The sequence below is a fragment of the Corylus avellana genome, chromosome ca2, assembly GCF_901000735.1.
Source record: "Corylus avellana chromosome ca2, CavTom2PMs-1.0".
Lineage (NCBI taxonomy): Eukaryota > Viridiplantae > Streptophyta > Magnoliopsida > Fagales > Betulaceae > Corylus > Corylus avellana.
In genome coordinates, this window is record NC_081542.1 from 48,300,160 (window position 1) to 48,321,057 (window position 20,898).

At 37.0% G+C, this 20,898-nt stretch overlaps 2 protein-coding genes and 1 long non-coding RNA gene across 9 annotated transcripts; 2 read left to right on the plus strand and 1 right to left on the minus strand.

The window, feature by feature from the left end:
• Positions 1 to 2,848, minus strand: LOC132172424 (uncharacterized). Its single transcript, XM_059583923.1, has 2 exons — positions 1,180 to 2,848; positions 1 to 649 (listed from the first exon to the last, which is right to left on the minus strand). Exons 1-2 carry the CDS (start codon positions 2,548 to 2,550, stop codon positions 248 to 250), a joined length of 1,773 nt encoding a protein of 590 aa, XP_059439906.1. The 5' UTR covers positions 2,551 to 2,848; the 3' UTR covers positions 1 to 247.
• A 7,551-nt stretch (positions 2,849 to 10,399) lies between these two features.
• LOC132172781 (uncharacterized) lies at positions 10,400 to 12,127 on the plus strand. Its single transcript, XR_009439185.1, has 2 exons — positions 10,400 to 10,738; positions 11,838 to 12,127. It is a non-coding gene; the product is annotated as an uncharacterized LOC132172781 (long non-coding RNA).
• A 2,087-nt stretch (positions 12,128 to 14,214) lies between these two features.
• Positions 14,215 to 20,364, plus strand: LOC132171065 (arogenate dehydratase/prephenate dehydratase 1, chloroplastic). Of its 7 annotated transcripts, XM_059582277.1 has the most exons (12): positions 14,215 to 14,462; positions 14,575 to 15,090; positions 15,926 to 15,993; positions 16,073 to 16,165; positions 16,284 to 16,484; positions 17,149 to 17,229; positions 17,323 to 17,418; positions 18,954 to 19,031; positions 19,111 to 19,200; positions 19,289 to 19,356; positions 19,762 to 19,843; positions 19,945 to 20,364. In XM_059582277.1, exons 2-12 carry the CDS (start codon positions 14,802 to 14,804, stop codon positions 20,002 to 20,004), a joined length of 1,206 nt encoding a protein of 401 aa, XP_059438260.1. In that variant the 5' UTR covers positions 14,215 to 14,462; positions 14,575 to 14,801; the 3' UTR covers positions 20,005 to 20,364. The 7 variants fall into 7 exon arrangements, with proteins under 7 accessions (XP_059438260.1, XP_059438263.1, XP_059438262.1 ...); XM_059582280.1 differs by having other exon boundaries at positions 14,215 to 15,090; positions 19,739 to 19,843; XM_059582279.1 differs by having other exon boundaries at positions 14,215 to 15,090; positions 19,739 to 19,843; positions 19,948 to 20,364.
• Positions 20,365 to 20,898: the final 534 nt, after the last annotated feature.

Sequence of the window (20,898 nt, forward strand, 5' to 3'; positions counted from 1 at the left end):
AAATTAAAATTTAAAAAAAAAAAGGCTAAAAAGCGAACAAAATTGGGAGCAACAATTTTGGCAAAACCACCGGTGGTGCACCTTCTTGGTTCAAAAAGTGTTGCCGAATCTTTCTATAAACAGAGCATAACGTTAACGCCTAGCGGTTAAAAATCAAATGGTATATCTACAAACACACGCAACTCAACAAACAACCAACCCCACCTCCCCCTCCAACAATTTCTCTCTTTTTTGGGACACAATTTTACTACTTGGACTTCCTCGTAGACTTCGATTTCTTCATTTTACGCGACTTGTCATCGACGCTAGTCCACGTATACCCACTCGGAATAGCGAATGGGTCCGACTCTTGTTCCCCCGGAGCAGAACCTCGTTGTTGCTGTTGTTGTTGCTTGCTCGCCGACACCGACTGGCTATTGCTCCGCCTCAACCACATCGACGACAATGTAGACGACGACGAGGACGATGAAGATGATGGTAACGATGAATGGCGGGCCTCTGATTTGTGCTCTTCCTCACCTCCTCGTCCCCCGTGAAGTAAGTGTCTGGGGCTTGAGAACGGAGTGTAGAACTGTTCGGTTGGTTGGAGCTCAACGAACTTTGTGAACGTGATTACCACCCTAACTGTAGGAACGACCGGAATCGCCACCTGTCCCACAAAACAAAACACAAACAAACAAACACCCACCGTCGGATTAATCAATCAATCACCTTGGTCAAAGAAAAGCCAAACATAATCAAGCGCTAGCATCTTAGACTCAAAAAGTGCTTTAACCGCTACTTGGAGGGTCCCAGCGTGGGAATTAGACACTGGTCCCACCCAGTTCTTTACAACCTATCAATGATCCCGCCACGTCATTATCGGATGACATGGCGAAATCATGGTCAAACTGTTTTCTTTTGTTTTGGTTATTTAACTTGGCCCCTCGGTCCCACCCGGGTTGAAGGTAACAGAACCTCGGATGATACTTGGGGTCCCGCACTCCATCACCGTCGGATCAAAATCAAACTTGAATCTAAAAGTTCCACGTCCCCACAAAGGCTTCTCCACAAGTGAGACCGTTGCTTGCTGGCCATCAAAAGAACCGAAAACAAAAGAAAACATAGAGAAAAAAGGGCCCACAAGGAGAAAACCCCAGGGTAGGCCCAGATATTTCCATTTCCCCAGAATACCCTTACCTTTACAGGAAATGTTCCCGGCGGAAACTTGGTGGTGAGCAATTCTCTCATCCTCTTCACCGCCTTCACTTTGTTCGCCAAAATGTCAAGTAACGGCAAGAGCTCCTCCGTCTTCAATGGAAAGTGTTCAGTTAACCAAACCGACGGCCGTAAGCTCCGTATGTATTCTTTTTCCTTAGTCTGCGTCGCAGATACCGCCGCGCGCCTCGGCGCCGCCGACGCTGACGGAGGCACGTCCACGCTCTTCCTCGGCAGTGCCACCCACTCTCTCTCCTCTCTAACGAAGCTACTGTGCCTCCGCCGGTCCGAAGATAACCCGAAATTCGGATTCTCGCACACCAAAAAGCCGTCATCGTCTTCGTCGAGCTCTAAAGGGAGGACCTGCTCGCTTCCTGCCACGTCAGCGTCTCCGCCGGCTACTTTGCGTGAGCGGAAGCTGAAGACGACGTTGTGAATCTCGTAGACCTTGGCCTTCCACTCACCGACGCTCTCGGTCTTCTCCTGGCGCCTCCAGTTGGTTCTTCCGACGAGTTCCGCTTTGGTGACGTCCATGCCGGGCCGGTAGACGCTGGTCTGAGAGCAAAATCCAGCGATGTCGGAATCGCTCATGGGAGCTCCGGCGTTCTCGAAGGCGTCGAAGATCTTGCGGTCGTCGCGGTTGAGGACTAAGAGAGCGCCGGGGGGGATGTCGTGGCTCTGGTCGCCGTCTCCGAGGAAGAGAAAGCTCTGATCAGCTCGCTGGATTTTCAGGCCGTCGAAGCCTGCCAGGGACGTGTCGGCTCTGAGGTTGCCGTCACGCTTCCAGATCTTGTACGTGTCAGAGGGAGCGATTTTCCCGACGAAAGGAATGACGGAGCTCTCGAAGTGGAAGGAGATCTCCATGTAGAAGTCTCGCATCCGCCGGAGCACGGCGATGACACGCGGCAGTCTCCGGCGCCACTTGCTCCAGGCGGAGCGGTGGTGCTGGCGGAGGAGGATGAGCGCAATGTCGGAGGTCCGGCGAACGAGGGCCTCTTGGAGTGGGTTCCACCCAGCAGAATTCTGTAGGGAGACGTCGGCGCCGGCGAGGGCAAGAGCGCGGGCTGAGACGGCGTCGTTGAGGCGCACGGCGAGGTGCAACGGGGTCTCCCGGAAGGGGACGTCGCGGCGGTCAAGGACGGAGGAGATCTGGTCGCTGAGTCGCTCCTGAGCGAGCGAGTCAGACTCGGTGTGGATCCGATCCGGATCAGCGAGTTTGGGCAGGGTCGAAACGAGTCGGGACAGTGTGGTGTGATCCCCTACTGCGACGGCGTAGTGGACGGGGCTGTGCGTGTAGTCCTCAGGCTTTATCGCCGGAAACGACGTCGTTGTAGCGGTGGAAGACCTCGCCATTGTGAGCAAAACCAAAATCAAAACCAAAACCAAAAAGCGTGTGCTGTGCTGTGCTCAGTGGGGGAGTGAGGTTTGGTTTGGTTTGTTTGACTGAGAATTGAAGGGGGAGAATGTTATGGAACGAGAAGAGGGAGGGGGTAGTATTGTCATTTTCAGGAGGCTCTTTATTGAGAAATGTACACGCAATCGGCGCGACTTTTGGTAATTCTAAGCAGAGGTCTGTGGGATATTTCTTTCTTTCCTTCTTTCTTTCTTTCCATGTCAGGAGCCTCAGGTACTTTAGCTTCGCTTCTTTTGTCTTCTTCATGTCCCTTGTTAATTTGTAGTCTATATTTTCCTTTTCTTTCAAACTCTCAGCTTAAAAAAACAAGACTTTGGTTTCATAAAAACCAAGATGGCATGCTAACCGAATAATATTGCGTCATTTGGGATCCATGTTTGCTGATGCTAGCAATAGCAGTTTTCTCAGCATATATTTTTTTAACACTACCTAAATTTAATGTTTTTATGAAATCTATTGTCTAAAATTAATTTTTTAGCCATCCAAAATGTCTTTTTTTAGTTTTTACCTCAACTCATAGGACATCACATAAGAAAGAGAAAGAATGGGTGAGCGGTTGAAGTGGCTGTACCACTCCTCCTTTAACTATACTATTGGGGTTGTTCTGCCACCCTAGGGATAATTGGGATTGGTTGTGGTAGGAAAATAATGTAGCAACTACAGCTAGCAAGAGAGAGCTTTAAATTTTAAATGATGCGGTAGAATTTGGGCCATTCATTTAAACCTACCTAAATTAAACCTATTGCACAAGGTACAATATCTATCCAATCTCAATCTACCATATATGGATTCATTTGAGTTTGTAATTTCAAAAGTAGCATTTAAAAAAAGGAAAATGCTTCATTTTCTCTCCCGATTCTTCTCTCATCCTTCCACTTTTTAAAATTATCATTGAATTCGTAAGGTCAGGTGGATCCTACACATGGGCCTCGCATATCCAATACTAATTTTGAAAAGTGAAAAGATGAGAGAAGAACCAGAGAAATATATATATATATATATATTAAAAAATGGGTAATGTTTTTTCATAATTACAAATGTGCCATGAATGAAACAACACTATTTTCGAATGAATTCCGGAAATAGCGCTGCTGTGTAACATTGCTCTTAAAAAATAGTGATTTTAAAACGTGCGATTGAAAATGTGATTTTTAAAAATAGTTTTAAGCGTTTTATTAAAATTATAATTTCAAAATTCACTTTTAATTACGGACTGGGGATTTTTCTTCAAGGTTCACATATGAATGAATGGCCCAGCAATGAGGACTGAAACAATGCATGATCAGCTCAGCTGTATAAAAATAATGGCTGGCTCCCATGCGAGAGAGTTGGGTGGAAAAAAAACAGGGAATGATTGGTGGGGGCATAGCAATTGGTCGAGTGGCCTTGGGGTGTGTGATTGAGGATGATACAGTAACCGAGTGGTCACCGTCTACCCTGTGTGTGTGTTGGGGTAGGGTGGGCTGACCATGCTATCATGCAACTGATAACAGGGAACCATGTCTGCGTCTTCCCTGACCAAATCCACGCGGGATTTTCTGAAGCCCTGTTCTGCAGTGCCCACCTGCTTTGCCCCTAAAGTCAGGATTCTCATCTGATGTTCTTCATTGTACCCAGTTTTTGAAGTCCGCAATTGATGAGCTGAATCACTCTTTCTTTCTTCTCTTTTTTTTAGGGGCAGTGTATAAATTACTTTGTCTTAGTACTTTTTTCTATAAACTATTGAGAATTGACCTTATCAAACTATAATTTTATAATAAGAGGTTTCATTCCGTCAATCAAAGAGATAAAATTGACCGTCAATAATCATGTGCAAGTTATGTGTCATTTAAAATTTTTTTTTGAGAAAATTCAGTTTACCCTCCTGAAGTTTCAGGAGTTTTTTAATTTTAACCCAAAAGTTCAAAAATTGGCAATTTAAACATTCCGTTTAATTTTTCCGTTAAATTGGACGTAAATTTTTTTAAAAAAGCTTGAGGGTAATGATGTAATTTCATAGATTTCCGTCCATTTAGACGGAAAAATTAAACGGAGGGTTTAAATTGCCAATTTTTGAAACTTCAGAAGGATAGATTGCCAATTTTTGAATTTTATGGTTAAAATTAAAAAACTTCTAAAACTTCAGGAGTAAATTGAATTTTTCCCTATTTATTTATTTATTTTTTATTTTTTTTTTTTGGGTTCAGGTTCATATATCCAAGAAAAAGAAAGAGCAATTAGGGCTACTTTAGAGCTCAAACGACAGACAATAATGTCGTTATAATAAGCAACATGAGCAGCGAAAATACCCCAGCCTAAAACGACACAATGATTGTGTTTTCCAAAAACAATATGAACGGAAAACGTTTTACTTGCGTTGAACAAAATGGTCGGGTTAAAACTTGGGAGTTGGCGCAAAACTTGAGAAATATTTTCCTCTTTGAAAACAGAATAGTATATAGGGTCCACAAATGAATTTTCGTTTGATAAAATTTCCATAAGTGTTTTTTTTTTTTTAAAAAAAAAAAACAAAATTGAATGTGATTCCCCTAAAATAAAAGAAATATTATTATAATTTTCGTGGCCTTTTGCCGATAGCAAATTCTAACGGCCACCACGGTAGAGGTAGGTATCGATTCGGTCGAAATATTTTTGTTTACCGAACTGTGAAAGGTGGTTACGTTGATTAATTAATTAGCTTCATACCAACAAAAAATAGTTTTGACTTTTTCGGTTAATCAGTTAGTAAGTGGTCGTTTAAGTCGGTTAAGTGTTAGTTTCAAGTTTTTATGTTAAGATTTATTAACTTCCTTGTAACTACAGAATCAATAAAGCATATACTTTATAAACGAAAAAGAAAAGAAAAGATTAAATCCATGAAACACGGAGCAATATGACAACCACAAATCATCATGACAAAATAATAAGAAAATCTACTAAATAAAATTTAAAATTCACTTGAAAAATTAGTTAAGTCAGTTAATTGTTTATTAAATCCATGAAGCACGGAGCAAAATGACAACCACAAATCATCATGACAAAATAATAAAAAAAATCTACTAAATAAAATTTAAATTTCACTTGAAAAATCTATCAAATCAAACTGAAAGCAAAACAGTATTTTTATTTCAATTATTAACCGTCAAAGGTAACTTTTTTTTTTACAATTGAATAAGAAAAGTGTTACAGGAATGATCCACACCGCTCCCTAAGCCGAGCCAATCATGCATTCACGAATATGCAGTCAAACACGGCAACCTCAATTTCTTTACCCGGAAGGCACCTCTACACACCACCTGTCGGTATGAGCAGGGCAGACTCAACGAATATCACCTGAGTTTCAGCTCTCCTATACACTTCAGGAACTGCAATATCAAATTTTTGAGGGATTCTTCTAAATGTTGGGTGTCTACTGCCTATATATAAGGGGAAGCTAAGGAAGAGTATCTTCATTGTTCAAGAACTAAGTAAAGTAAATCACCAGTTGTACGTTGCTGCTACATTTCCATGGCTTTCTTCTTCTCAAGCTTGTTTAGCTGCTTATCTGATTCTAGCACCAGGGTTGCATGTGAAGGAGACCATTCGGCACACACCAAACGAAGCAGCAGCAAAGCTCAAGTGCTTGTGAATGAAGCCAAATCTAAGAGAAAGCCCCCTCCAATTCCTGTCACCCACTTTCCAATTGGACCAACCTTTTCTCGGCTATGAGTTTGTTTCTGTCAAACTTTATATATATATATATATATATATATATATATGTGTGTGTGTATATATATAAAGTAATTTGGTAGGGAGATATGTGATTGTTATTATCTGATTTGTTTATTTAATAGATATAAATTTTCTCTAGACGGAAGAAATATTTTCAACCCATTTTTTGTTGGCCTTGTTTTATTTGTTTTGAATAATAGCTTTTTCTTTAGATCTGCTATCGTGAGTGATTTACGAGAAAAATGATGTAGGTTTTCGACCGTTTTGGGCCGATGAGGAGTAGATCTAGTCTTCTCGAGAGCAAATATGTGCTTTTATGGTTATTTTTTTGTTGGGACTTATTTTTTCTGTTTTTTGTTGTCTATATTTTTGTTTGAATAAAGATTGTCCAGACCTTTGGGTTGTGGATGTGATCTGTTTTCAGAGCGAAGAAGATGAACTACTTATGCATTGAATTAAGTTTGTTTGGAACAAATCTGGTGTTACAACGGAAAAGTGGTAATAGGTTAGCAGATATTGATGTCATAGATAGGTCTTGAATGTTTGATTTTTCTGTAAGTATCTATAATTTGTAATCTCGTAGTTTCGACTATAATTTTTCAGAGCTTTTTCCTCTATGATGTAAGAGCGTTATGCTTGTGATTCTTTTTCAATGAGACTGAAATTTTTTTCAAAAAAAAAAAAAGGGCTAAAGAATATTTTTTTCAGACCGGTTTGAAAGAAATTTATGTCCTTATTTAATTATTCTTTGAGCAGATCGCAAGGATGTAAACTGGGATTGAAGTCATTTGTTGGAATCTTCCTCCATTATTGGTGTAATATTAAGATCTAATTAATTGTGATGATTTTTTTTTTTTTGTTTTTTTGAGTAAAACCATTTTTGCAGTGATGGGCCGGGTCGGGTAGGAGTATTTGATTGGCCGAGAAAACAAAGGAAATCTCAAACATTCTTCAAGATAATAAACCTATGGATGAGGTAAATGGGCTATCTCATCGAGGGATTCTTCTCTACTCAACACAACAGTAGAGAAACCAAACCCAGGCCAGCTAAAGTTAGTGGGGTTTACTCTCCAAAACCAAAAAAGGCCTAACGCCTAAGATCCAGTTAAATTGAAGACTCACTATTACATAAGCACAAAAAAGCCTTAAGAAAGCCTAAAATATAAGACATTTCTCTTGAAAACTAATTATGGTATGTTCTTCTCTCTCAGAATAATTCTCTAAACTATTTTTCTCTTCTTAAGACAAAAATACTGACTTAACCGTTGGAAGCTCTCCCGTTGGCCACGGGCCGATGCTACTTTGATGGTTTGTGGGTTATGCATTACACATTGATCTTTTTACGCAAAGCTTGCTTTGCAATATTCACCGCTCGCCTCAATAGTAAGGCAAATTAGGATTCTGTCTAAGGACCCCTAATTATAAAAGGTTTTTTTTTTTTTTTATATATATATTAAATCTATTAAAAAATATGTAAAAGGCTTTAAGAAAAATAAAATGAGAGGAGGTCATGAGAGGATCAATAAAAACATGAGAGGATCAAAATCTAATTTTGACTATGAAAAACATGAGAGCATCCTATTTGTAGTGGAACAAATTTGTTTATATCATAAAGGTGCATAATAGCAACAAATCTGCGCTTGAGCACCAAATCTCCTTTAAAATCGTTATATGCCATACACAGCTTCTTTCCACAACAAGATTTATGGTTTGGATTGTTCTTTTAAGTTAAGGTGTTGATGAGTATATATATATATATAAGGAGCTGGTGTAAACTAGTTCTTTTGTGTCCATCGATAAGAATTGGCTACATAAAATTATTGCACCAAATTAAATAAGCATCAAAACACTAGATTATATAGGTTTTTTTCAGTTATTTTTTTATTTTACTTTTTTTATTATTATTATTTTTTTTTTATGTTTAAGATTGTGCAAGGAGACTGAGGGTGGCCGCACCGCCAACCCCAGCCCAATTGGGATGGCCGGCAAACCACCACCATGAGCTGGGGTGGCCGCGCGGCCACCTCCAACAGATCTGGGGTGGCCTGCTCAACCACCCCAGACAAATCTAGCGACCATCTAGGGTGGCCAGATCTGGGGTGGCTAGATCTGCCTATGGTGGCTGTTCGGGCCACCCCAACCCATGGGGGTGGCTCGCCGGCCACCCCAAATCTGTTGGAGGTGGCCGCACGACCACCACCAGCCCATCTGGGGTGGCGACACGGCCATCCCCAGCCCTCCTACACAATTTTAAAAAAAAAAAAAAATTTTTTTTTTTTTTTGAAAAAACCTATATAATCTAGTGTTTTCGTGCTTATTTGATTTGGTGCAATAATCCTATGTGGTCAATTCCTATTGGTGGGCACGAAGGAGTAGGTGCTTATAGAAGTTATCCTCAAATAATACTTTATATATTTAAATTTTATAAAATATATAATTGTTGTTAATGGGTTTATATTTATATAGATATTTCAAAACAAAAACAAAAAAGTATACGTTACCTTTATATGTTTTAAACGATAATTAGTCTCTCACATACCCACAGAAAAAATAATTAATTAATTAATTAGTCAAGTCTTAAAGAAGAGACATTTTAAATTAATTGTTGAATGAGCTGCTTAATTTGACCTCACCAAATCAAATCTTCAAGAGTTGGCCTTTAGCACGTAAGTTTGACTATTACAGAGAAGCTAATTAAGGCTAAGGTTCTTTTTTTTTTTAATGGGTAAATAAATTTAAGGCTAAGGTTAATTATTATTATCTTGTGTGCTTTTTCCAGTTTGTAAATTAATTAAGCAATATTTTTGTGTTTGTTCACCCAATTAGTTAGGTAAACTTGGGGAGTAGGGGCTACTAAAATTCTCCACCAAACTTCCTAAATATACAAACCCCACACAAAATGACAGCATTCACTTTCAAAGAAGAGCATGTCCAAAAGACATCCTCCATATCTTATTCTTCATTGGATTAAGACTTTTTTTAAGGAATTCTACAAGTATTTTATTTTCTAATCACTGATTTCAAATTAAATATTTTTCATTTGATTGCTTCATTATTTATCACATGGCAATCCTAATCACTAAAGCTTAACTATATATGATGTAGCAGTCAAACCTAATTGTAGCTGATGCTGTGATTAGTGGCCATAAAGGAATTATTTATGGGTGTTTTTAGTTTGAAAATTTGAAGGTGTGTGTGTGTGTTTTTTTTTAATACTATTGGCAACGTCTGCTGCCCTTATGTGAAATTGACAACATATTCTGTCTACTCCTACTCCTCCGCCAACCACTCACTCTTACACCAAATGGGTGAAAAAGACATGCAGCAATTATAAATAAGAAAGTGAAAAACCATTAACAAAGGCCTTATTTTTTTTTTTTAGTTACAAGCTAAAAGGCGTTACCAAACGTGCCCTACTAAGAAACTTTCTCCTACTAAAGTCTCAGCTAGTTATTTTAGAGTTATACTACATGTAACGACCTAGATTTTAAAACTCTTATATAAACAATATTAAATAGATTAAAAGAATAAATGAATAAATTAGATCAATGATATATGGATTAATGATATTGAATAACTATTTAGTGTTACAAGTATATTACATTGATTTTTGACATCTTTTGTATATCCATTCAATTCTAAAATTTAGCTTCACTAATATGTTTATGAGCATAATTAAACACAATCTAGTAAATAAATTATTTGTATTGGTGTTTAGTGAAGTCATAAATTAATTTGAAGCTTTGTAGTTTTTGGCCTAAAAAGCAGTGTCTTAATTTTCATACTGTCTAAATGGGATTAAAACTGCTAAAGAAAGATACCAAGGCTAGCCACCTTTGTTGAAAGCTTAAAGTCTTCTAGTAATGATGATTATAGTAAATATCATGATTATAATTATTTAATAAGGCAAGTGGCCAATGCAAATAGATTAAAGCCCAAGTTGAATAGGAAACTTTGTATAGGCCAAAAATAGACTCAAACGAACTCGGATGAAGTCGAACCAAAAATATAAAATGTTTGTCTCGAGTCCTCTATCTACTCTCAAAATTTCATGTCAATCGGAGTACGTTTGGACATTGAAAAATGGATCGGAATACACTGCCCTCATTTTGGACGAAAATATCAATTGGTATAGAGCATGAAATATGGACTAGGTTCATTCTTTTGATTAAATACATCTCAACCCTTAGATCAAATGTGTAAAAATAAATCCTAACCATCCATTCTCTTATAAATAGAGCCTATAGCTAAATTCACTTTCACTTGAGTTTTTACAATCTTAGAACAAGTAAAATTGTTTGCTCCTCCTTTCATTTTATTTCTTAGTTCTACTCAAATACCATATAGCCTAGATCTTTCTTGTAGTGTTCAAGCGTTTTTCTAAAACTAGCTACCTAGAGAAGATTTGGTGGAGTTTTACTTCTAAAGGATTATTGGGTAAGTGTTTCATGTATAAATATCATGATTTATTGCTTTTATTACTTGTCCTCATTTAATTGTTTAAAGACCCAATAAAGCGTATAATGTAAAATAAAGTAATGGAACAAGTGAATTAATAATAAAGAGTTAGTGGACAAAATCAATTAAGGACTTATAATATTATCTATATATTATTTACTTTACAGTATTTACATTCAGTCATTTCTTTTATGTCATTTAAATTTCTGTTCATATTTCTGGCGGTAAAGACTATTTGAGGTCATCCCCGAAATATGCATTTAACATTTACATTCAGTCATTTCTTTTATGTCATTTAAATTTCTGTACATATTTCTGGCGGTAAAGACTATTTGAGGTCATCCCCGAAATATGCATTTAACATTTACATTCAGTCATTTAACTAGTTATATATGACTATTTTATATTAATATAATAAAATGAGTAAGTAAAGATGAAGTGACGGATAATAAATAAATATAAAAAGATGAGGGTCTTTAAACAATGATATTATTGGAGAATGAACTAAGTATTGTTTGTATGTATGTATTATATGCAGAAGTGGAGCAGAATACTACACTAAGGAGAGTAAGTATGGATATACTTACTGAGTACTAGCTTTGTTTTATTGTTATAGGAATTCTTATTTTGTCTTATTGATATAATTTTGCAATACAACTGCTGCATAATGTGTCTAATAAAATGGGCTGATAAGATAGCCACCTTAAGAACAAGCTGGGTGGATTGCCGCGAGGAACTGTCGGTATCTCAGTGGATGGGGGTATATAACCGTCCAACAGGCCTAATATATAACTAAGCTGGGGCGGTGTAGTTGCCAGCACCAAACAGGTAAACCTCTAAAGTGTGAGGGACATAACGGACGTAAGCGGGCTGAGAGCTCATGAGAAGAGGTCTGAAGAAAGATTATCATAAAACACAAACTAATCTGTCATTACGCTGCATTCACAACTCATTCATTATTATATATTTTAGTCTTTAATCTTATTTGTTCAAACTAGTCTTTTTAGTCTTTATATCTAGGAAAATAGATTACTCACTTGTTTGCCTATGTAAATATGATAACGTCATCTTTACATAGATCTTGATGCAGGGATAGAAAGTGAGGACGATGGTCCTTTTACTGGTTTTGATGGTTGATAGACCATCTGCTGCAGGATTTATGCTTACTCTATGGAGCAAGTCTCATTTATGTTAATCGCTTTTATTATGTATGGTGATGTGTGTAAACTTAATAGATATTACTATGTTAATTTAGGTGCCGTCTGTGGCATATATTTGGTACACCTAGTGTGTACATATGTTGTAATGAAAACCATGTTTCTATTTTATTTAATAATATATCACCTCGAGGTATTTCAGTCAGCTCAACTGTGTTGTGTAAGTTATTCCTAGGTCATAGAAAAAGAAAAAAATATACATACTCCGCTGTAAGATTGTATTTTCTAAAGTTGCAGCGTCACGACTTCGATATTTGCTAGTTCAAATATCGGGGCGTTACAGTACATATGTAACTAACATTTTTTATAGGTCGTTACAGAAGCACATGCAACCCTTTTAGCAATAAATTTGATAGCCTCTATTGGTAGGGATCCCGTCATTTTGGAAGATTCCCCGACCATTTCATTAGCTAGGGGTGAAATAGCGATTGCGGTTAGCGGTTAGTGGCTAAAACCGCTAACCGCAACCGCCTAGGGTAATTTTTACTAACCGCCTCCGCTAACCGGGTAGCGGTTAACCGCCCGGTTAACGGTTAACCGCTTTTTTCTAACCGCTTTTTTGGGCATTTTTGGGCTTTTTTTAAAGACCGACTTTGGGCTGATTTTGGGCCGGTTTTGAGCCACTTTTTTGCTCACTTTTTTGCTCATTTTAAACATTTTTCCCACCTTTCCATGGGCATTTTAGCATTAAAAATTGCTATATACCAAAATCTTGTTGGTCACCTTCTACAAATCTACACATCATATAATATACAAATAAAATTACAACAAAATCATTACTTCACTTGTAGTCTTATACATAAACTCAAGGGAGTTCATAAACTCACAAGCAAGTTCATAAACTCACACAGGAATAAAATAAAACACAAACAAGTTCATAAACTCACAAGCAACCAAAAAACCCAACATGGTTGAACTTGAAGCTTGAGCCCCATTTCAATCAACCAAAAAAAATTCATAAACTCACAACTTATTGTTATTTATTATATGAAATATATGTATATATAATATAAATATATATTATATTTAAAAAAAAGGCGGTTAGCGGGTAGCGGTTAGCGGATTTTCAAAATCCACCAACCGCAACCGCCTAAGCGGTTACGGTTAGCGGTTATAACGGTTAGCGGTTAGTGGTTGCGGTTAGACGGTTTTAAATTTCACCCCTATCATTAGCTATTATAGAAAACTTGTGTTATTTCCCAATTCGACAGCTTGTAAGGTGTCGAAATGTGCCAATTTTAGCGCGCACGCCAGATAGACAAATGTACCAATTCCAACAAAATATTTGAAAGCATTGTCGCCTCCTCCCCGATTCTAGGTCGTTACAAAAGAACACACAACCCTTTTAATAATAAACTTGATAGCCTCTATTGGTAGGGATCCCGTCATTTTGGAAGGAGATTCCCCAACCATCACATTGGCTATTATAGAAAATTGGTATTGTTTTCCAATTCGGTCAATTTTAGCACGCACGCCAAACAGGCAAATGTAACAATTCCAACAAAGTATTTGAAAGCATTCCCGCCTCCTCCCCGATCACTTCCATACGATTCTCTCCTCAATCCCTTTTCCTTTTCTTCGTATTGCCTAAAATTTTTTTTTTTTTTTAAAAAAAAAAACACTATTCACTCAACTTTAATATCCATCCTGGAATATTAGATTTGGAAATTATTAGTCTCCCTCTTAAACCTTAAATGCTCCCACCAGTCTGAGATGAGTGGATGTAGCATTGTCGTACATCATAATGTTTCCTCTGTTGCTATTGTGGCCTGCCTCCAAACCTAATCATTGAGTGAGGCACCGGATTCACATGCATCAAGAATACACTCCTTGTTCCTATTTACTGGATAAAACGACAATGACAACCTATTAACAAATAATTTCAAATATAAAATACTTTTTAAAACATTTTTTAAATATAAATTCTATAAATAAATAAATAAAACATGTTTCTTTTTTTAATTAAAACCAACAAACATTTTTCAAAACCATTACTCAAATTTATTTTCCTTAAAGATTTTAGAAACTAAACAATAATAAAATAATATTATAAAACATGAAATTTCGTAAGATATTTTCCAATTATAACTCTCATCATGTAAAATAATTTCAATAACTAGACTTCTTTTATTGTAAACCCAGAGTTGAAAAAGCTCTTTCTCTTTTTACTCTGGTCCTTTTTCTTCTTGCGGCTAGAATTGGAAAGCACTTTGTCACCAAAAATGGTAAGGACGGAAAGTGTAGTAGTGTTTTTTTGGTTTGGTTAGGTGAAAGCTGGAGATCCGGATCCGCAAAGTATTGCCAACAACAGTTTGATGGGCATCCCTTTGCTGAACAACTACAGAGGAAGGATGTGTTGGCTTTGGCAGACTCAAATTCAATGAACGAATGCTTCGGCCTACAGGAGCATGGGCCTCCAAGACCGGCTCACAGTCGGATCTCATTCTCTTGCAATCCGAGAAAACGCGTGGCCTTCGCCTAACATTGTGCTCACCTACCTCCCCCTGCCCTCTCCCTCTTTCTTTCTCTAAAAGTCTCTGTCTTTTCAATTTCTTTTTTTTTGTTGTCTAAGTTGGTCTTTCTCTCTGTGCCTGAAAGGTCTACACCCAAAAGTTCCGATTCACTTGAGCACGGCGCAAAGTACAGACTGACTAACGACATTTTTGTGGGGTCCAAAGAAGCCCCACTACCATTCTCGTCCACCTCCTTGACAATGCAGTACTGGTTTCACCAAAACTCACCAACAACCTCCTCCTCACCAACCACAACATTTTGCATTTCTACAAGCCTTTGTGTTCTGGTTTCCAAGATTGGTTTCGTTGTAAATGGCTCTCAAGGGTGCAGCCATCTGGGTTTGTGCCAGAACTTCTTGTTCTGATCTCGGGGCCTCGGATTTGGGGTCTAGGAATTCTGGGTCCGCTTTCAGTTTGAGGTACGATTTGGAAAAGTTTCGCAAATGGGAATGTTGTAGTTTGGCTGTTTTGGCTCAGCGAGCTATCACCCCTGTGGAAGATGAGAAGCCGCATGTGTCCGGGGTTGAGTCTTCTGGGGCCATTGAGCCGACTCAGGGCAATGAGTCGAGGGGGTTTCACAAGGATTTGAACCTTCTTCCTAGTGAGTTAACTCAATCTCACATCCTTTTCGGATTGAAAGTTCTTCTCTTTTTACTGCTATATGTTTAATTTTCATTAGGAGGAGAATACTGAATGGTTCTTTGTTTGCCAATTAGGCTTTGTTGGGATTTATGTATTAAAGTTCGTTTTTTATTCTTTCTAGCTGGAAGAAGAACAGATTTTGCCTGAAATTGATATCCAGTAGATCATGATAAGTAATTGGGCAATGTAGACTGATGTGATGTGATGTGTTGCACTATAATGCTTATGGGTTCTAAGCTTCTGTTGTTATGGAATTAGGTCGGGTGATATCGCGTTCTCAAATTGCTGTATTCAGGGTTGTAATTATATTTGGTCAATGATAATTTTTGTTAAGTATTTAGTCATTTATTATGGAGAAGCATATTTTGAAATTTGTGAATGCCATAGCAATCAGTCCAATTAGAAGGTGACTCTTTTCATGCATGCCACAACTTCTAGATGTTTGAGTAAGGTCATATTTTGCATGTTTTCAAATTAGACGATATATGAGACTTCCTTGATTATTGGATATCAACTAAACTAAAATGGTTTTAGGTAATGGGATGGTCCTTTAATGGTCTAAAGTTTCAGTTGTTTAGAATGTTTATTAAGATTTTGTTCATAAGTTTAAGTTTATACATATATTGTTAATATTGATCCAATTATTTGATCTTAATAAGATCTTGGTAAAATCTGTTGTTTTTCTATGACTACATCTACACCTAGTGTGCCTCATGATAGGATCATTTTTTTCCAAAATTCTTTTCTTTCTGTCTTTCATTGCAATCTCATGGCTTGAATATATGAAATCACAGAACCGTTGTCTGCAAATGGTCTCTCTTCTTCTCCAAGTGATGGTTCAAAAGTGCGGGTTGCCTATCAGGTATAGCCCTTCATCATTCTTCTCCTAAGTGCCCATGGCATTCTTGTTATTCTCATATTGGTTGTGTCGTCCAATATAGGGGTTACCAGGAGCATATAGCGAGGCTGCCGCACTGAAAGCATACCCCAAGTCTGAGACTGTTCCATGTGACCAGTTTGAAGAAGCATTCAAGGTTCAAAAAACTGTTACTTATGCACTTAATTGGTGTTAGATTTATTTTTTTATGTTTATCAGTATTGAATTTGTTTACCTATTATTGTTACCTTGATAGAGCTGGATTCATTTCACAGGCTGTTGAACTGTGGTTAGTGGATAAAGCCGTTCTTCCCATTGAGAATTCTGTTGGTGGGAGCATCCACCGTAATTACGACTTGCTCCTTCGACATAGGCTGCACATAGTCGGGGAGGTGCAGATGCAAGTTATCCATTGCCTTTTAGGGTTACCTGGTGTAAGAAAAGAGGAGTTAAAAAGTGTTTTGAGCCATCCTATGGTAAGTCATCTTGGGCATGTTGATGTGTTTTGGGGAGTATTTTTTGTTTTTGATTTGAAAAAGTGTTCTAACGTGACATATAGGTGAAAATTGTTTTTAGAAGTGTTTCTGGTGGGGTTTACATTTGAGAAAATGTTTTCTATAGAATTCATCTACTTATTTTGAAAAACTCAAACAGATGTAAAGCCTTACATGTAAAAAAATTTAATAATTAAAAAGAGAAAAATGGTGGTCCTCCACTTAGGGTAGCCACACGACCATCCTAATATATATATATATATATATATATATATATATATATATATATATTTTAAATAATAAGTTAACTTTGACCTCTATAAAAGTTAAACACTTGTTTTATCAAAATATTTTTACAAGAAGGAAAGACTACAGATTTGTGAAAAGTGTTTTGTTTTGTGTTTTGAGTTGTTTGTTAATGTATTTGTTTTGGGAACAGAAAACAAAAAATTTAACAAACACAGCCCACACTGAAAACACAAAAGGTTTTAATTCAAAACTTTAGCTATGTTGTGTTTGGGTTTACAGGCACACAATATGGAATAAATTTGACACTATTATACAAAAAAAATCTTTCATTTGAGATGGAAGATGTGGGCCCCCAAAGTTCTATTAGATGCTGTCTTAATAACATTTTCACTTGCAGGCTCTTGCTCAATGTGACATGATGCTAAGTAATTTAGGTGTTGTCAGAATTAATGCTGAAGATACTGCTGGTGCTGCTCAGGTCATCCATGCAAGTTTGGTGTTTTCCACATTATTTTACTATGAATCGCATGAAATGATGTACACATACAAATGATTAGAACATTTTGGACAGATGGTGGCATCAACTGGCACGAGAGATACTGGAGCCATTGCAAGTGCTAGAGCTGCAGAAATTTATGGGCTTGACATCCTTGCCGAAAAGATTCAGGTAAGGCTTCCCTTTCAGTTTCATATCATTCTGGCATATATCATGTTAATATCGATACCATAGACATGATAAAAAAACTTATGATTTGGCATAGTTTTCCCGTAGTTGATATCTATGCCATAGACTTATGAAAAATCTGCATTGTTTTCCACTTTATTGAGAATTAACGTTTCTCATGTCCTTTCGACCTTTATGGTTGGGGTGCCTGAAACTTAGTCTGATAGGTATCTATGAAGACTTCACTTAGTATTTTTGACCCTTCTATCATATCTGTTTATACTTCTTTCTTGCTTGGAGGATTCACATGTACATATTGACAGGTATGCTTAAAATTTTGAATTGCATTCTTTCAAGATTTGCCCCTAGCACATGTAAAGTAAAGCTACCCCAGAGAAAATTATTATTAACCTCAATTTTTTTTTCCATGTGTTGGGTGGTAAGGTGTTGAATACTACTAACTGTCCTGCAAAGAGTCCATATTCAGAACTTCCAAGAGTTGAACCAAACAAATTGCTGAGTATTGTTTTGTGTCACTTTATATCTGCTCCTTCGATTTGGAACTTTGAAATTTAGAGTTAAAATTGAAATCTACACAATATTTCAGGGACCAAAATATAGTTTATCCAATATCTTCCCCTTTGTTAGAAGTGCTGACTAACAGTGAAGCTGCAGAATCGCTCACCCCTTCACATACTGATGCCGTGTGGCGTAATGAGAAGTAGAATCTGTAAACCAAAACTCACAACTCTTCTATAAATCCTAGAAACTCTTAAGAATTGTAGGAAAACTAAAAAGAAAACTCTCCTTGGAGTATTCTTTATTGAGAAAATTGAACAATAACATCAATTAGGCATCTAGACTGTCCTTATTGTGTTTAAATATAAGTTAGGGATGTAGTCCTGAAAAGAAAATGATGCAGGGTAGTTTTCAATCAGACTTGCTTTAATAAAAAGGCCATATCACAAGTTTCTGACATTGGATGGAGGCAAGCTTGGTGGCACTGGAACACTGATTCAAAGGCCTAGAAAGTCATGTTTCATGAAGGTTTGCTAATTCCAACGTTTACTGGGTCAAAACAGGCTGCAAAGAGGAGACTAAAAAGCTGGACAGAAACTGGTGTTCCAAGTCACTATGCCATGCTGCATAAAAAAATTACAAACTAGCCTTTATCGAAATAATCGCAAACTTGCTCGACCAAAACTTTAATTGCAAATTCGCTCAATAGAACTTTTGGTTTGCCTCTCGTAGCATCTTGCTTGAGCAACCCTCGATCGAGAGCCAAGCAAACTCTCGGGTACTTGTAGAATCACAAGTTCCCCTCCTGAAACATTTTTCCTCTGCTCAAACCTCTCCATGAAGATGTGGGTTATCTTTGCAATGCTAACTTCAATATTGGAAAACATGCCTTGGCATGTGATCCAAGCAACTGCTTATCTGACCTGTCTCTTCCATTTTATTGTTATGAAGAATGTTTAACTGTTATGAACAATGGCAAATGCAACTTAACTAAATTGTTCTCACCTTGTCCTGGCCAGGATGATGACGATAATATTACACGTTTCTTGATACTTGCCAGAGAACCTATAATTCCAGGAAATGATAGGCCCTATAAGGTATAAATTCTTAATATGCATTGATATATATCTTTTCTGTCAATGTACTGACGAAATATTTTGTTAATTTTGATCCTAGACAAGCATTGTTTTTACTCTAGAAGAAGGTCCCGGTGTACTGTTCAAAGCTTTATCAGTGTTTGCTCTGAGGGGCATTAGTCTGTCGAAGGTAACCTCAAGTAACATTGAGTTATGTTACTTCTATCAATGTATCATTAGGCTTTGACTGTTATCTTTTCCTTTTGGAAAAATTTCAGATCGAGAGTCGCCCACAGAAACAAAGACCGTTAAGGGTTGTTGATGATTATAATGAAGGGAGTGCCAAGTGAGTGATACTATCTTTTGAATTGCAATTTGGAACAGTGGATTTGATATTCAGCTATTCTAGATTTTGTATGCGTATTGACTGGTTGTAAATGTTATGGATAGTTTTTTTTTTTTTTTTAAAAAATGAAATTACGACAATTAGACCAGGTATAATTAAATATGCAACATTACTTGTCCACCAAAAGAATTCATAGAGAGAGAAAAGAGAAGAAATGATAGGATTCATTATATTAACTTGATGTATTTTAAAAATTTGAAATCAGTGATTCAGAATGTGATATGTTCATTTGAAAGTTCTATGGTTGACTTATGATGTAGAGAGACAATGGCCATAGGATTTCAAAATAGTAGTTGTGTCCTGAAATCCCTCCATGCTGTAGAGGTGAATGTTTTTTGGTGGCAGGTATTTTGACTACTTGTTCTTTATCGACTTTGAAGCTTCTATGGCTGAGCCTCGTGCCCAATACGCTTTAGGACATTTGCAGGTCAGTCTATATTTCATGATGTTAGAGAAAATCCCAGCATTGTTTCTGTGTTAGAGAATTAAAGGATTTCTTTCTTTTTCTTTCTTTTTTGCTTTTTTAAGCAGGAATTCTCAAGATTTCTTCGTGTGCTCGGAAGCTATCCAATAGATACAGTTCTATAGAGGGCTCTCTCTGGAGTCAGTTTTACTTGGATGGTCAAACCTGCAAGCTGGAAGTTCGACCACCTATCTTGTACATATATTTCATCCTGCAGAAGCCAATGCTAGAAGATGTTTTACTTGGATTAGTGCAAAGTTTCTGATTAGGAGGAAATTTTCTTCAAAGGGGTCACACTCTATTTTTCTTTCATGATTCTTTTCATCTCCCATTGGGGGTGTTTCAGGATATCATGATTTTAGAGTACAACACACAAAAGGTGCAACTTGCATTGGGCAATAATGCTTTTGTGCAGGCAATTGTTTTTTTCTTTTTTCTGTTTTTTTTACCCTTGTTTTAAATACAAAGATCTGGAATTTGGTTCATATCTGCAATGGTTTCCAAGCATTTTTGTTTTGTGACAAAAAGTCTGCTGCTCATATATGAGAAGGAATGAAAGTCACTTCTCACCAATCTCTCTATAAAGTATGATTGTGACACAAAGATGTCCAAATAAATTGTCTTAGGCAACATTTTTTTATCATGAAAAAGTTATAAAGTAATCTACATAGATGTGTAGATTACAATCAAAGTATCTTTCTGTGGAAAGGGTATCTTTGAAACCATACTCATCATATTACACCTAATTTTTTATTTCTAAGGGAAAAATACTGGATTGAGATCCCTTCCAATTATTCAAAATTGGAGATTCCCATGTTAAGAAATTGTGGCCCTTTCATTTTAAATTCAATGGTCTACAAAATCATTTAAATCTCAGTAAAATAAAAGCCAGCTTAAAATCAAAATTTAATGCATCGGTTATACAAAAGAAACTGGTATTTTATAGGCTTTAGGATTTTCTCCATTTCATTTGAAATAGAGAGTATCAATTTAGTGTAAAAGGAGAAGTAATATTGTCT